At 27.4% G+C, this 16,652-nt stretch overlaps 2 protein-coding genes across 4 annotated transcripts; both read right to left on the bottom strand.

Annotated features, from left to right (window-relative positions):
- Nucleotides 1-808: 808 nt before the first annotated feature.
- LOC149056787 (vascular endothelial growth factor receptor 3-like) lies at nt 809-6,161 on the bottom strand. Of its 3 annotated transcripts, none has more exons than XM_089224158.1 (5): nt 6,005-6,161; nt 5,267-5,364; nt 4,307-4,468; nt 4,045-4,155; nt 809-3,342 (listed from the first exon to the last, which is right to left on the bottom strand). In XM_089224158.1, exons 2-5 carry the CDS (start codon nt 5,358-5,360, stop codon nt 3,143-3,145), a joined length of 567 nt encoding a protein of 188 aa, XP_089080284.1. In that variant the 5' UTR covers nt 5,361-5,364; nt 6,005-6,161; the 3' UTR covers nt 809-3,142. The 3 variants fall into 3 exon arrangements, with proteins under 3 accessions (XP_089080284.1, XP_089080283.1, XP_089080285.1); XM_089224157.1 differs by lacking the exon at nt 6,005-6,161 and adding an exon at nt 5,855-5,970; XM_089224159.1 differs by lacking the exons at nt 4,045-4,155; nt 6,005-6,161 and adding an exon at nt 5,855-5,981.
- Nucleotides 6,162-6,589: 428 nt separating this feature from the next.
- Nucleotides 6,590-8,949, bottom strand: LOC149056786 (uncharacterized). Its single transcript, XM_089224155.1, has 3 exons — nt 7,491-8,949; nt 7,163-7,413; nt 6,590-7,071 (listed from the first exon to the last, which is right to left on the bottom strand). Exons 1-3 carry the CDS (start codon nt 8,358-8,360, stop codon nt 6,792-6,794), a joined length of 1,401 nt encoding a protein of 466 aa, XP_089080281.1. The 5' UTR covers nt 8,361-8,949; the 3' UTR covers nt 6,590-6,791.
- Between the last annotated feature and the right edge of the window lie 7,703 nt (nt 8,950-16,652).

Raw genomic sequence — 16,652 nt, 5'->3', positions numbered from 1 at the left:
ATCTGTATTTAATGTAACAACGGACACAGAGTGGCATATTTAATTTGCAATACCTATTATTTAAACAGTTGATATTGTAATACTATATTGTTTTTCAGTCGTTGAGTTTCATATTTAAAACATTTAAAAATATTCTAACCTATAAAAATTTTATATTATGAGACCTTCTTGAAACTATAATAACATATTTATCCATCTAGCTATAATGTTTTACTTGATCAAAAATCTTGAAAACTTAATACAAGGTCCTGCAAATCTAAAAATAGAAAATCAAAATATTAAGATAAATTTATAATTCTCACAAATTTGGCAAAGTAATGATGTTTAGTAGGCATCTTTTTTTCGTATTGGTATACAAACTACAAAACTTAACATAATAAAAGATGTCCATTTACTTATAATACCTAAAATCTAATTTTTTTTTTTTGATTTTAAATATTTTTGTTTATCTGTGTTTTAACTTTTTCGTTCAGAATTAAATTTATGTTTGGTAACAAATCGTTACCAACCAAAAAAGGTATGCCAAACAACGTAACATCGATTTTCCATTGAAATATGTATCTACCCTTACCCAATAAAAATATGTTCTCAGATTATTTAGAATTCAAAATAATCATTCAATTAGATGTTAATCGTTTTTTTAACACTCACAGCCCCCCCTCCACCTCCATCCACCAAATAATTGAAAATTTTTTAATTTGTATGGTATAATAGTTCTGCCAGCGAATAAGGCAAGTGACCGTCGCTTGCAGTTAAATTTATTTAACAAAGAGGTCCCATAAAATATATATAATATTATTTATTGAAGTAGCGAGTGTATCAATTTTATTCAAAATCATAAAAATTACAATATCAATTTACAAGTTTCACAGTAAAATTTATTCAAATATAAAATAATAAAATATAAATAAATATTATAATAACATAATTATCTATATAGATATAATGTTTTACTTGATCAAAAATCTTGAAAACTAAATACAAGGCCTAATGCCTAATACCAAATCATACCTTATAATTAATTGTATATTATATCTACTTTGAATGACTGAATGAGGTGGGTTGTTGGGTACATAATTTATCTGATTTCATTAATTTGGAATTTATTTTATAAGTATCTTCATTTTTTTTTTCTTTTAAATAACAACAAAACAATCAACATAGTATAACATAATATTCTAGACTGACAAATCGTCTCGATTTTTCGTAAACAAAAATGTCCTTTTAATTATAATACCTTGAATATAATTTTTTTGTTTTTGAATAATAATTGTTTTTTTTTCTACGCCATATTCTCCTTGGCCACGTATGTAATTTCGATTTCACATCTGTTAATAGTACGTACAGAACCACTGTGGCTTGTATAATTTACATACGAATTATTTACTATTTAGATCCTATGACTTTTAGTCGTTAATTTTTTTTGTGATTTAAAACGAATGAAAATTTATCACAACGTTACTCACAAACTCACAAGTTCCTTTTAAAATATTTGAAAAATAATTTTACTCAAATTGAATTAATATAACCCTGATAGTTAGTATACTTAACGCTGAAACATACAATATACAATTATTACAATTTTTATAATATTACATGTCTTGTCTGAAAAATGGTTAATCCATATATTATTATAGGAAATGCACGTAAAGTGCATATAAGTATAATAGTGGCAAGGATATGTCGATCAGAATATTAACATTCCGTTACAAACACAAAGCAAAACCGACTGTCACGCGAACGATGCACTTTTCAAAACTACACAAAAAAATATTTACGTGTCAAAAACGAAGGATATATTGAACTATATTAAAATTAAAGGACGGCTAGGTAAATATCATTAAAGTACTTCACTTAACTTGGTCGTTCTACGAAACTATTATATAATAATATTGTTGATATGACTTTTAATACCTAAATTCATATTAAATTAATTATTTTTTTTTTTATGATGTGATATTTATTTATAGACATAATATTATGTTTGTATTTTTTTCATATATATATATATACTTATTTAATACTACAACAATTACTGAGTAATTTAAAAAAAAAATTTGTTTTTCGAAATTATCTTATTAGTAAAATAAAAACATAGTGAGGAAAATTCGTTAAACGAAGAAAAATTCATCCTAGGAAATTTATTTTCCTTAAAAGTTTATATTATTGTTTTTGTTTTTTTTTATCATATTATCAGCAAAGTTGTTTTATATTGCTATTAATTAATTAATGTATTATGTTATGGTATTCTTATTATATAATAGGTATTTATTTGTAATATCTAGTACGCGTTTGTTACAAACACAATATAATATAATAATATTATAGTATTTTTATTTGTTTATGTGTATTGTGTACCTATAATATAGGTCCTATATACACATATATATTATATTCGTGTAAATTTATGAATGATTTGTAAAAATTAAAATATATTATAATGCAATTTATAAATTTAAGTACCGACGTCACCCAAGTGGTTTCACTAAAAATCAGAGAAGTAATGCTCACGTTGTTATCGTCCATGTTTCAATATTGTTATGTGGAAATGACATATTTAACATAAATGTAAAAGTAGTAAAAGAGTAAAACAATCCAAAACTTTTTTTAAGAAACAGAACCGGACAAGAAAGATTAATAGGACTAGCCGTTATGATAAGTGTAAACTAATCGTTTAAATTTTGATTTCGAGACATAAAAATTTAAAAAAAATATATCTGCTGAATAATTTATAGTAAAAAAGTGGGGCTCTCATTTGAAAAACAAAATTTTGTATCACCACATGACACTACTTAAGTGGTATAAAAATTGTCAAGAATTTTAAAATATGATCATTGAGTATATTTAAAGATTCCAAATATCAGATAACATCAGCTTTTGAAAAACTTCATTTTTAAAGAAAAAAAAGAGTGAGCAAGCTTGGTGAATCACCCTGTATATGTGTATACATAAAAGTTCCATATAAAGTTATATATATATTATAATATTTTCTTCAAAAAAAAAAAAATAATAATAAATAAATACCCCATTATAATAATAAATATAACCAATAATTCATACAATTATTTTCAAAATTAATAGTTACTTTTAGTTTCTAATATTCAAATTTCACAACTTGAAAATGAAATCATGAATTTCTATCTCAAATTGTCTCGGTTCCATGAATGTATGTTGCTTTGTTTAAGTTCATCAGCTCTTTCAGTTTCTCTTCTTCCCTTCTTTGATTTATTAATAGGTGGATCAAACAACATACAAGTAATAAGAATATGACCTGTACCAAAGCAATCCACATGATTACTTTTGAATTGATATTTTTATCTTCATCATGTCTTACTGAAAAACCTATATTAACAGAGAACTTTTTTTTTATAATAATTCAATTTTGTATGTCCTTTATTACTAAAAATAATACAATAGATAATTAATATCAAAATATCTATAAGCAGAATTTTAGTATTTTTTAGTAAAATATAATAAATAACACAGGCACACAGATATTAGTAACTAGAAACCAAATGCTTGTGTGGGGATATTATCACTATGACACTAAGAGATTATTTTAACTATTATTATTAATTGAAATTTATTTTACTTTATTTGGCAGAAAATCATTACTTGTACACTTATAACATTGATAGTAGGCATTTAGATAAACATTTAAAGCTATACTGGAAATATGGCGATTGACTGCCGTTTGTGGATCTTTGACAAAAAAAAAAAGTAAACTCTAGAATTTTCTGAACTATTTAACAGAAAAAAATCCTTCAAAGTTTAAATGTTTTGAATTCGTTTTAGACCGAAAGTTCTGCTCACTTTGTAAACTACCACGACGGTGCGTAAAAATGTTCCCGAATTTGAGAAAAAAAACAATAATACCTATAGCAACTATCAAACCAATTATACAAACACTAATTAACTTTATTACAACTACTCTCTAATACTGTTATGCATTAAAGCAAAATCATGAAAATATAATATAATATTTTATATAATTCGAAATTGTGTGTGCTTCTCGTATCAATAGTATACGTATTATACCTATACCTTCTATCGTAACCATAACTGTTTGGTTGGCGGAACTGAATGAGTTGTACGCATGACATGTATAAATGCCTGAATCTGATATATTGGTACGGAAAAGGACCAACTGATTCTCTAAGAAAATAAATAAAATCATGCATAGTATGTATAGATGTATAGTCATAACTCATAATTATGAAAGTTGATTTCATCATTTTTAATTGCATAATTTAAAAGAATCGATATGATGATGTTTTGGGCAGTTACTAGTTACACTCGCTTGTACCGATCATTTGTCTCTGCTCATTGTATTGTATTAATTCCCCGTCTTTGTACCAGTCCACGGTGGGTATTGGATAACCTTCCACTGAACAAGGAATTTTCAGGTCCGAGTTGACTTCGACCGTTGTTGAAGTCAAAATATTATTAATTCGTACCCAATGATGTGCTGCAATTAAAAAAATATTCAATTGAAATCAGTTTAAGTTTAAATGCAATCATACATGTACGTTCTTAATGTTGATATGATTATTTTATTATTATAATTTACATATAAAAATTGATTTTTAAACAATTAACATTGTAGAATAAAATCTGATGAATCAAACAATTGCATGAAATATATAGTATTATCTAAATAATAATGAAATACCAAATACAGTACGACAAATTAATACTAATACTGATTTGCTTTAAATACATAAATTACAATGTATTATTTATTTTTATATGATTTTTATTATAGATTGAAAAAATAATGCCACAATAAACTTAAATTACTCTTTACAATAATTTCACACTATATCTTCTTAAATTAAAATAAAAACAAATTCAAAGAGGTAACAAGTCATAATTCAGTAAAATTTGTAAAAAAAAATACTGTAATATTATGTTGTGTTTTTTTGTGTGTAATTTTAATAGTATTCAAGTTCTTGTGAGACTAGGTGAACCATTATGTGTTTTCCACATACCTACATTAATAAGTAATAATTGTTAAAGCAATAATGTGTGACATAAGTTCATAACTATAAGTTAGTTGTTGTAAGAAATATTATCTTGTTATATAAATATTTTCTTATAGACTGCATGTAACTAAACAATTTTTTTTGAAACAAATTTATTCATGGTAAGTACCTACTTCTAATAAACAAATTGTTTAAAACAATCAGTATAAAATGTATTCCAAAATTATTATTAACAGATATAGGTACGTAATTTATTATAATATATACACTTAAATTATTACTTAATTTTTCCGAATTAACTTTTTGTGACAGTTCATTGGCCAATAAAAATATTACTATTGGTAAAACTTTCAACGGATCCAAACGATCGATCATTTTTCTGAAAAAAAAAAATTAAAAATATATATCTTGTTAATATTTTAAATAACATGCAATTGTAAATAGTTTTGATTTAGCTATTTAAAATGTTTGATAAAATGGAAAGCATTCATATTTTAGATTTTGTGAAAAACTTTTGACAAATGTAAATACTTTTGTATTTTAGCTTTTAATTTTACATAATTTACACAATGTAATAATACCCTTAGTTACTAAATCCTCAATAATATAAATTTTATTATAATTTTAAAATATTATTTGTAAGAACTTATAAAGTATAATAGCTATTACTATATTTTATTCACACAATGACATAATCAAAATGCAACGTTTTCGGCAAAAATAATAATTCAAGCTAATTACGTATTTCTAACAGTAAAATAATTATTTATATAGATATATAATTTAATATATTTAGTAATATAAGCTGATAAACCGATTTCGCTCAAACTCGCGGTTCGTATATAATAATAATTTCAAATTTAACACACCCATTACAGTGACCCACGCGCCACTTCATTAATACATATATATAAAAACTGGTTTTGCATAAAAAATCCCCTTTTAAAATTGTCTATTTAATACATTATACAACAAATTAGTATTTAACAAATACATATTAAAATAATATGTATACTTACTTGTTTTCATAAAATCAAAGTATACGTCATGACGTCTTGTATTAACACTGATATAATAGGTAATACATAATAAAACGTAGACAAAATATTTAGTTGATTAGTTATTGATTTGCTTGCGAATATATAAAATTAATGGGTACCTATGTACTAGGTATAAAGAATGTTTATAATTTAGCATATCTGCAGTTTACAGTGATGTTTGTTCCGTATATACCAGATTACTGATAACGCGTGATATATCATTATACATATTCATGTCTAATAATCACTTTATCTTTATTTTTTTAATATAATTATATGCTTTATAAGACAGTACCTACATACAATTGCAATTACAATTTATGCATAAAACTCGTTCAATATTATCAATTATGTGATGTAGACATTAATGTTTCAATAAATTCTAGGAACTCGGTCTAGTGCACGTTGTCGATGAATACAGGTGGCATGCAATGGATGCGTTAAATTTGAACCCAACGAGAAATCATTACAAATCAAAAAGGGATCTAAATTGGTTTTTAAAAAGGTAGTTACGATGCCGGTAAAGCACGATTCCGTACGTTTTACCTTTTTGGGAACACGATTCCGTACGATTTTGATCAAACAATGGATTCTCAAAATGACCCCAAAAACAACACGATTCCGTACGATTTTATGTGCAATGTTGCCATTTATTATATTTATTTTCAATTTGTCATTTAAAAAAGTTGATGAAAGTTTGTCAAATAAAAAAATATGTAAAAATATATAAAGTATAAGTTGTATAAAAAAATATGTAAAATAATAATTATAATTTGATACCTTGATACTTGTTACAAATATTTGACAAATATTTGATTATATTTTTGTGAGTTAAATATTCTTTATATTCGTCAATTGTGTGGTATAAACGTTGTTTGTCGGCTAAGGCCATTTGATTAAAACGTCCTTTAGATACTGATTTTATTTTTGTGCAAGTCTCTTCTTGTGTTTCCTTTAGAACTGATATAACCAAATGAATAGAAGGGTGTGGACTATGAAACTGTGCATTATATGTCCTATGGAAACTTTCCGATCCATTTGTTGTACTAAAAAAAAAAATATGAAAACAAAACGTTATAGATATTAATTTTTTATATCAATAGTTTTACACCTTATATATAGTTATAACAGTATTACCGAGGATTTTCTGACGGCTCTTGAGCCCAAATTGCTGGTGGAAATAAACAATCATTTTCTACGTAAGTATGCAATATGTAATCAGAAAATAAGCATCCTATATCTATATTTGGACATATAGATACAAGTTCAACGAATGCATTTTCGATGTCATGTGGTGGTACGAATGGCAACCCGAAAAATAGTTTTAACCATTTTCCTAACTCATCGTCGTTTGTATATGATGTTCGGAGTTGCTGCTCAGAATTTATCTGTAAAGTTAATACAATACGTTAAATTTTATCATTTTATTGTGTGTATATTTATAATATGTCTTAAGCGTAATTACTTTTCGCCACCAACACTGCCCTAAATGAAATCGACATGCTTGAATTTCCACATTTGGGAATACCTCTTTACATGCTTCATGAGCGCTTATCTCAAAGTCTAAATGTAACTTGCGAATAATAAGTCTTTTGAAAATTAGTTTTTCACTTAATTCCTGAAGAAATGTCCACATATCAATGTAAGTTTGTTTGGATTTTTCAGGCAAGAAAAAATAAGCCACGGGTATATAAAATCCATTTTGTAAACAATTAATTGTATAAAGCTGAATGTAATACTTTGGTGCATAATTAAAAGTACCATCGGCAAAAAAATCTGATGAATCAACCATACATCTCAGATTTTGCTTTGTAGTAATACAAACGAATAATTTGTTTTCGGGTACAAAAACAAATTGGTCACCTTTAAATTTAAGTACATCATAATTCTCCATACTTTTAAGTTGTTCAATTGATTCTATAACAGATTTTGGAAATGCCGGATAAATTTGTCGTCGTTTGTCGTACATAGCTTTTCTGATTGACCGTATATCTTTATGTTCAATTTCTGAATTAACAGTTTTTACAAGTTCTGTTCGAATTATTTTTATAGGTCGGACAGAAATAGAACCACTTGCCTTTCGTTTACAGTTTTCTCTCAAAACTTGTCTTTCAAGACTTTGGACTGAGTTTTCAGAGTGTTTATGATCATTTGCTGTTTCATGGAGTAAATTTCCGTTCGTCACAATGCTAGCGTAGCAAAATTTTTGTATGCATAACCATTTTTTATAACCATCCTTTCGTGTTCGAATAAGCCGATATTTATAGCGATTAAGTAATGCAAGTGGTTTTCCTTTTTCCGAAAAAATAAACTTCACTTCGTTATTGATTTCCATATTGACTACTTAAAAATATGATTTGTATAACACACCGCACTTTACAACTTAACACATTTACAAAGTTACCGACTGGCGACAAGCGACTGGCGACTTGGTAAAATGTATAACGTTCAACGGGGATAGTTAAGATAAGATAGGTATCGTATATTATGATACAACAAACTTATCTGATAGATATATATAACGATTGTATCGCTGTGGTACGTTAACCTTAACATGTTACTAAACAGATGACCGGATTTTACCGTCCGGTTTTTATATATAGAGTTCGATTATGGTAAACTGAAAATGCCGTTTTTCGCCGGCATCGGTCAGTTCGCCAAGTACGCCTGGCGTTGGCTCCGGCATACTGCGTTTGGAGGAACACGGCGACCGGTAGGCAAAATCCGATCGTCTGTACTCTGTTTGGGCCCTCACTATAGTTACAATGTTACAAATACGCACAACGTACGTAAAAGTGTAAAACACTATAAAAGTCAAATATATACGTAATTTTATGGAAACCTGGCAACATTGCACTAAAATCTTGGGTACAAAACGTACGGAATCGTGTGCCTTTAAAAGGGCACGATTCCGTACGCTGATAAGGACCGTACGGAATCGTGTTCTACCCTTACGATGCATGGTAAATTTTATTTTTACATATCAAATTAAATTTCCAATACTATAGGCTAATATTTTTTCACACATACAACCTGTATTATAGGTATGATAATTTTATAATACAATAGTGTACTTCTAACTGTATATAACTAACATTTTCTGAAAGTATATGCGAACTAAACATAAATGGCTAACGACAGAAACCCTCGCAAAATACTAAAATAGAAAAAAATAATGTTTTTGAAATTATTTATGGTATTAGGTAGGTATTTGGTTTATTTAATTATTACACTATTTATCTGAATTGTCAAAAAGCTCGGCTTTAACATGTACACTCCTTGCCTTTTAAAATCAATGTTACATAAATAGTGCCTATGTTCGACTTCCTATCCTTATCATAGTCAGGAGTAACATTTTTCAATTTCATTTTTTTGCAAAAATGTGACTTACTAGTCCCGTAAATATAATACCTTAGTTTTGAAATTTTCCACTGTATGCAAAACTCAAAAACACGTAACGTATCTGAATCTTACATTTTAGCTGTAGACCATCTAAGTTAACTAATGTGTCTAATATGTTTTAGCAATTTTATGCAATGAAATCTTTAACTTAAGTTAAACTTAAACTTTATCTAAAATTAAATTGTACGTTCTAAAATCTATTATCAGTTCATGAAAAAAAAATTTGTGTCATCCATGAACTTTTCCTACAATCCCCTTTCCTAACAAAATATTCTATAATATAGGATAATAATAAAATGATATAGGATCTTTATCATTTTATTATTATTATTATTTTTTTTTTTTTTACTAATCTTCAATGATTTCAATGAACTACAGTTGTACAATTTTATATTTTTAATTATTATCAATAAAACTTTAAGCATGAAAAACTATTATCTAATAGTATTTTCAATCAAGCCCACCAAGTCCTCTTATGTATCCCTCCATCTATTGTGCTTATTGTAAAAAAATTTTATACACTTTGTACAAATTCAAATAAATACGAAATACATATAGCGGCCTGCAAGTGATTTTCAAAAATCATATTTGGCCCTTTCTAAATTCCTAGTAAGGACCGCTGCAATTAATAGTCATTGTATAAAATATACTAACACAAGGATATGTTATTATAATATTTTTTATAATCTATATTTTATCATGTAAGTAACTAATAAAGGATACCAGTAGCGTGCGGTCAGGACAAGCTAGGTAAGCGGCGCATGCCCAGCCAAAAAGGAAAAAATAAAAAGATTGATATTTCTGATGTTAAATGACAATTCGTTCACATTAATATAACAAATAGTTATTAATTCTTATTTTTGTGTTCAATTTAAAAAAAATTTATCAGATTTTGAATGAAATTAAATTTTTTTTTTTCGTATTGACAATATTTCTCTACAGAAGCGCTAGTATTTTAGATTGCCTTTCCCATATCGTTATTTATAGGAATGACCAGTTGTGGTAGAAGGGGAAATACGCGTTTTTACGTGATGGTTGAAAGCGATATGCCGAGCACTTAGCGATATTTTTAAAAACGGAATTCCAATATTCTTACGATGCACATCGGATTATTTTTGTTATCAATATACTTATTATAAGTTTTAACTTTTAACTATACTATATAATAGGTACTATACTACACTAATAATAAATATATTATTTTATTATAAATAAATTTTAGGTTATAATTTTTATTTTTTATCAATAAAATACCTTTTTTTGTTTTAACTTGAAATTTATTTTAGCGCATATCCAATATAAAATATCACCGCACGCCACTGAAGGATACATATCGTGCTGAGGCAGAGAGGCCACATATTATTATGTTTGAAACCACCATTGCAGTGTATGCTGAGGCGTATAACTGCTGTCAAAAGGTTTACTCTGTTTACAGATACACGTGTTTGTGGTGGTTGTTCGTAGGCAGGCAATCGGTTATTATACGGAGCTCAGTGAGTTATTTCAATTTTTTATAAATATAATTAAGTGTTTCCGACCTTGGTAGACTTTTCAAAAAATTATTTTTCGTTTTATTTTTTAAAACATGATGGCTGTTGTAGAGCATAAGTCCTTAGACCATCGAAATCTTAAAAAAACGGACGAAAACGAAAAATTTTGTATCTCAATCAATTTATTATGTTAACAGTGCTTGACAAATCGAATTTTGAATAAAGTTTTTTAATTAGAGTTTACAAGAGTCAGATTATTCTCTTCTAGTAACTAGAGTCTAAAACCATCTACACTCTACAGTATGATTACTATTTTGGTGTCTCGTAAGATCACTGTTGCTTTTCATCAAATTACCCGTTGAATGTTATACTAAAAAATATTTACAACTTAACAGTTAGACTCTAAGTTGATAATGCAATTATTATTATTATCATTCAATTATTCAGATACAGTAAAATTCTATTATTATTTTTTTTTTAATATTAGAAATATTCAATAATGATACAATGATACTCTTAAATATTGCAAATGTATTATACAATATATTTAAGAAACCATATTTTGTATCTAATATTACTGGTTTAAAAATTTGGTCACTCCATTTTCATATTATTGTGTCGTGAATATCATATATTTCATCGATGTATGTGGTAAGACTGATAAGTCATATTTTAACATTTCGAAGCTTTAGAAATTTTGTACTCGTACATCATTAGATCTAAAATAAAATCGATTTTAATTGTTAAACATAAATTACATCAAACATTTTTCGGGCATTACAATGTTAACGATTTTAATCATGAACAGAATAGGCCAATCAATAAAATATAATAATAATTAAAACATTACATGTCTTAAGTCACCACCAACGGCACCACCACTTTCACCACACATGCTGTAAAGTTTGGGAACCATTATTAGTAGTTTTACAATATCAATTATGTTAATTTTAATAACATTAATACATAATATGAAGATATTAGAATTATATATTATTCACAAATTCAATTAAATGTGATAGAATTTATTGTATTGTTATTAAAGTATGTTTTTAAATGACATATTCATTCTTTATACATATTGTTATCATCATTTGATCATGAAAATGTAAGGTATCATTTTCACATTGGACCAACTTATATTCAGGTACCAACTATAATACACCGTTTGAATTCTACACGCAACTGATACTATATTGCCTATCCAATACACCCTCCTAACATTTATATTTCCATAAAATACAATAAACGGAAACATCACGTCCGATTTCAGCCGCCTCAAACTTTTTTTGTGTAAGTACTAAGTACATTATTGAAATAAAAAACAGTATTTTATAAATGTCGAATAATGTAAATATTGCATAACATAAGATTAAAAACAATACTATACATTATAATAACTGTGAAATGTCACATTTGTCTATGTGTATATTTTTTCAAATTTAGATCCAAACAAACTATACTTGTATGTTACAAAATACTGTTAGGTACCTTTTTTTCCTTTTTTTTTTCCTGTTCAAAAACCAGAAACAGGTGGGAACTGTTCAACACAATACGGTCACCCACTCCTGTATCGTTTATTAACCAAATAAGGCAATCAATCTATACCAAATTGGGGGCCTCTAACCACCCAAAAACAAAAAACAAAGAAGGTCCATAGAAAACAACATTTCTTATACTGCCCGTCCACCTCTCGCCTGCCTGACGCGCTCTGCGGTCTCATTCTGCCCAAGTATCGTCTCCACCATCCTGTTAAATGCAAGCCTCTGCTTCTCTGCCGACGCCATAATCCACCTTTTCCTTGTTATATCATCTGGGAGGAGCTCCTGCTCCAGCCCTAGAATGATATCAGGGACATCCTCGGGCCGCAGCCGCCGACCAATGCACTGTTCCATCTCATGTCTATACCTTCCTCCCAGTACGGACAATGGAACAACGTATGCTCCACTGAGTCTTCCAGCTCCTCGCAGTGGAAGCAGTGAGGATCAGGTGCCCTCCCCCTTTTACATAGGTACAGCTGGAAGCATCCATGTCCCGACAGTGCTTGAGCCATATGGAATGATACATTGAGACTGTTAGGTACCTACTTAAAATGTTACATCTCAGACGAAAAATAAATAAAAAATGTCACTATAATTATAAAATAGCACGATTATATAATATATTATTACTATATCATATTGAATATTACCATTTATTTATTAAAAGTATACGTGTATGTCAACCAAATTAACATCAAATTCGTATCACAGATTTTTACATTATTATTGTTTTATTACTTTATTACGATATTATATTATTTTAAACTGAAGTGTGGAGCGCCATCTTAGTGTAAAGTCATTCTAATTGAGTAACATCAAAAAATTGTTCACTAGAGTGCGCCATAGAATTGCGTGACATTATACAATCGTTTAACCGCCGATCAAATATACAATATTTAATATAATATATTAATATATTTATCAATGGTTTAACTACGTGTAGGTATTTACATAGTGCGTAATAATAATAATATATTTTATGAAATGGCCATACAATTACGAACACGTTTATTGACTAATTAGATTGTCAGCGTCAGAAAAAAAATAAAAAAATAGAATGATAATAATACGTTACGCCGAGTTCGGTGGGTCGTGAAAAAAATTACAATCAGACACGAACGATACGCCCACACTGCCCGATTTGCATAACATTACTGTTAAACGTTAAACGTGTGAAAAATGGGTTTGAATAATTATTACTGCTGTCGCCGTAAATAATATTAATAATACTGTTATCACAACGGCGCCAACGCGCGTTTTGCAAGAAAAAATATTAAAATAACATCAACTATTAATACTAGTCTAGAGATGAGTGAGTGTGTGTGTGTGTTCTACATTTACAACCTGTTTAACAAATTTCTTTTTTCCCTAAAATTATTTATTACTTATCAAAAGTGTAGTGTGTCTCCTCCAATTAAATACAATCGAAAACGCCTTTCCTATTTTAAAGAAATACCTTTTTTTATCAACCGATAATAAGTACTTAATATCTAACAATAGAATTGTCTGTAATAAAAACATTACAAATTAATTTTTATTGAAAAACTAGTCACTTGTTATTAATTATGACTAGACGTTGATCATCAATATTTAGAATTAAAGAGTAAAAAAAAAAAAAAATATAAGTGTTTTGACTTTTGAACATAAAAATAAAGGAAATGCTTCTGTTAATTTTTATAGTTTAGTTTAAATTATTTATCAATTGAAGAATTAAATATTCATAATATTATTTACTGATACAAAATAGATCCATTATTAACAGTTTGTTATTATTATTAGAAAGAACTACATTAATTGATGGATTTACAACAATAGAAATAACAATCGTATTTATTACCAAATAAAAAGATGGCGCTATAAGCGCTGCACCTTTATAAAATTATTTTAACATTATCGATTTATTGATATTATTGTTATCGTTGTATAATTCGACGTCTAAATAAAAATTAATAATAATTTTAAATTTTAAATTATTTATCGTGCAACATAGCTTTTTTTGCTGTAACTAGTTTTAAAAATAACAAAAGCAGGTATATTACACCAGCACCACAACCTAAGCTTTTTAATTTTAAATTGGTTCCATGATTTAGTAACCGATTAATAACTACCTATTAGTAACCGATTAGCTCCTAAAATATTTTTACAATAGCAGTTGAAAAATAAAAGAAATGTATAGTCACATTTTAGATTCTGAACGAAGTGAAGAATGCATTGATTTTACAATGATGTGTGTGTTTTTATTTTTTTTTTTTTTTTTTTTTGTGTCTGTGTACAGCATAACTAGTCGAAATAATGCTTCGATTTCAAACTTTGGGGGTGGTTTTCGATGTAAAAGTGAAGATCCTTGATGCATTATAGAGGTTAAAAGTAAACATTTTCCAAAATTTTTCAAAAAAATCGAGAAAAACAAAAAAAAAATGACAAAAAAACGGGAATTTTTACGCAAAATCAGTTTTCGACCAAATCGATTTTTTTATATGGTTGTAATTCAAAAACTAATCACTGTAAATACTTGAAATTTTCACCAAATGTTTATGGTAGTGCTATCTATATACAGTTTAATTTTCAAATCAAGTTTGACTTTTTTTGAGTTATTTATAGACCACTGAAATTTTCGACTTTTTTGAGAATTTTTTTTTGAAGTGTCGGTAAAAAAATGTTGGACGACCAAAAAAACTTGAAAATGTATTACAAGGTTCCTTATGAGTTGTTTTTATTGTAGCTAAAAAAAATTAAAAATCGTAAGACAAGATTTTTTTTAATAAGCGTTTATAGTTCAAAATTTTACGAAATCTGTCGAAAACGCGAAAATGTGCAAGTAATTTTGAAGTTGAAAAATCATAACATTTTTTGCGTTTATAACTAAGGATTAAAAATACAACACTAAGTTTTCCATATGTTTTGCTTCAAGTAGCTATAGAGAAAACTCGAAGCATTATTATAGGAAAAATTTTAAGTGCGTTTGAATTTTAAATTTTTATGAAATAGTGTAACGATAACGATTTATCCTCAAACGATTTTAAACATTTGTTATTATTCAAAAAGTATAAGTCGTAGACACTTCAAAATTTTATCAGTTATTTAGATTGGCATTTTCTTTACATGATTTAATTTTCAAAATATTTTGACTTTTTTTGAAAAAATGTCTACTAATGTTTATAGTAAGGATTTAAAACCCGTCTAACGTTAATGGGATACACCAAAGATATTATATTATGATATCAGGGCAATTTTTTTTTTATTTAATAATAAATGTATTCAAAGTCTGATTATTATAATTTTGAAATTCATACGCTTCTTAACGACTAGATTTTGTGTACTAATATTAAGGAGTGACCGTAGTGGTACAAATATCTTTTTTTTTTAAAGAGTACACTCTCTCCTTTTTACACTGATTAAACACAAATGTTTTGTCGTAAGACGGAGACAACACATGTGGATGTGACATCATTTTGAATAGTTATTTTTAGATTAGATTCTTATAATATAGGTAAGCAATATACATATTTATAATTTATACATTAATATTATATAACTATACAAGTATATAGAATTAATAGGTGCATTTGAATTAAGTATCCTCCCCTCAAAAAAAACAACAACATTCTGATAGTGTTTTACTTGAGTTCCGAGATGTATATAATCATTTGTCTGAATTGAGTCCTTTAGCACCCCCAAAATACAAACTAGCACTCCCAATTATTTTCCACTGTATCACATGATACATTTATACCTACTACCTATCTACTTTAATTATTAATAATTTATTGGTTTATAAACTATAAATCTACCGTAGTGTGAAAATAATATTTATTGGAGTGATAACTGATAAGCAATTGTCTGATAACTGAAAAGATCTCGAAAGTCGAGATCTGATATGGTAGGAAATCGAAAAAGAGTGCTACCAACTGGTTTATGCACAGACTTCTATATTAACTAGTAACTAATATAGATTATAGAAGTATGTTGGTCTATGTAAGATTAAAATGATAAAGATAATATTTACAGTTGATTATTTTCTAAAAATAGAACAAACTATGGTATTATTGATGCAAATATCGCTATCACTTCGGTCTTTCCATTCCTAATAATTTTCGTTTATTCATCGTTAGCCATTTTTATGACCCAGCAAACAATTTTGTTGACGTGTACTCGTGTGGTTTATATTTATTTATTTTGTATTACTGTCTACTC

Source organism: Diuraphis noxia, unplaced genomic scaffold (genome assembly GCF_037042655.1).
Source record: "Diuraphis noxia isolate RWA-SAM2 unplaced genomic scaffold, SU_Dnox_SAM2 contig0003, whole genome shotgun sequence".
In the NCBI taxonomy this organism is placed as follows: Eukaryota; Metazoa; Arthropoda; class Insecta; order Hemiptera; family Aphididae; genus Diuraphis; species Diuraphis noxia.
Note: the sequence above shows the minus strand (reverse complement) of the source record. Positions and strands in the feature narration are given on the sequence as shown.

Bases quoted from the DNA above. Each gene is read 5' to 3' on its own strand.
- LOC149056787 (XM_089224157.1), bottom strand. From the start codon at position 5,883: ATGAAGTGGCGCGTGGGTCACTGTAATGG. The intron at 5,365-5,854 runs GTGTGTTAAATT...TTTTTTTTTCAG, and splicing joins CGCGTGGGTCACTGTAATGG to AAAAATGATCGATCGTTTGG. The intron at 4,156-4,306 runs GTACAAGCGAGT...TTATTTTCTTAG, and splicing joins TGAGCAGAGACAAATGATCG to AGAATCAGTTGGTCCTTTTC.
- LOC149056786 (XM_089224155.1), bottom strand. From the start codon at position 8,360: ATGGAAATCAATAACGAAGTGAAGTTTATTTTTTCGGAAAAAGGAAAA. The intron at 7,414-7,490 runs GTAATTACGCTT...TTAACTTTACAG, and splicing joins GGCAGTGTTGGTGGCGAAAA to ATAAATTCTGAGCAGCAACT. The intron at 7,072-7,162 runs GTAATACTGTTA...TTTTTTTTTTAG, and splicing joins GAGCCGTCAGAAAATCCTCG to TACAACAAATGGATCGGAAA.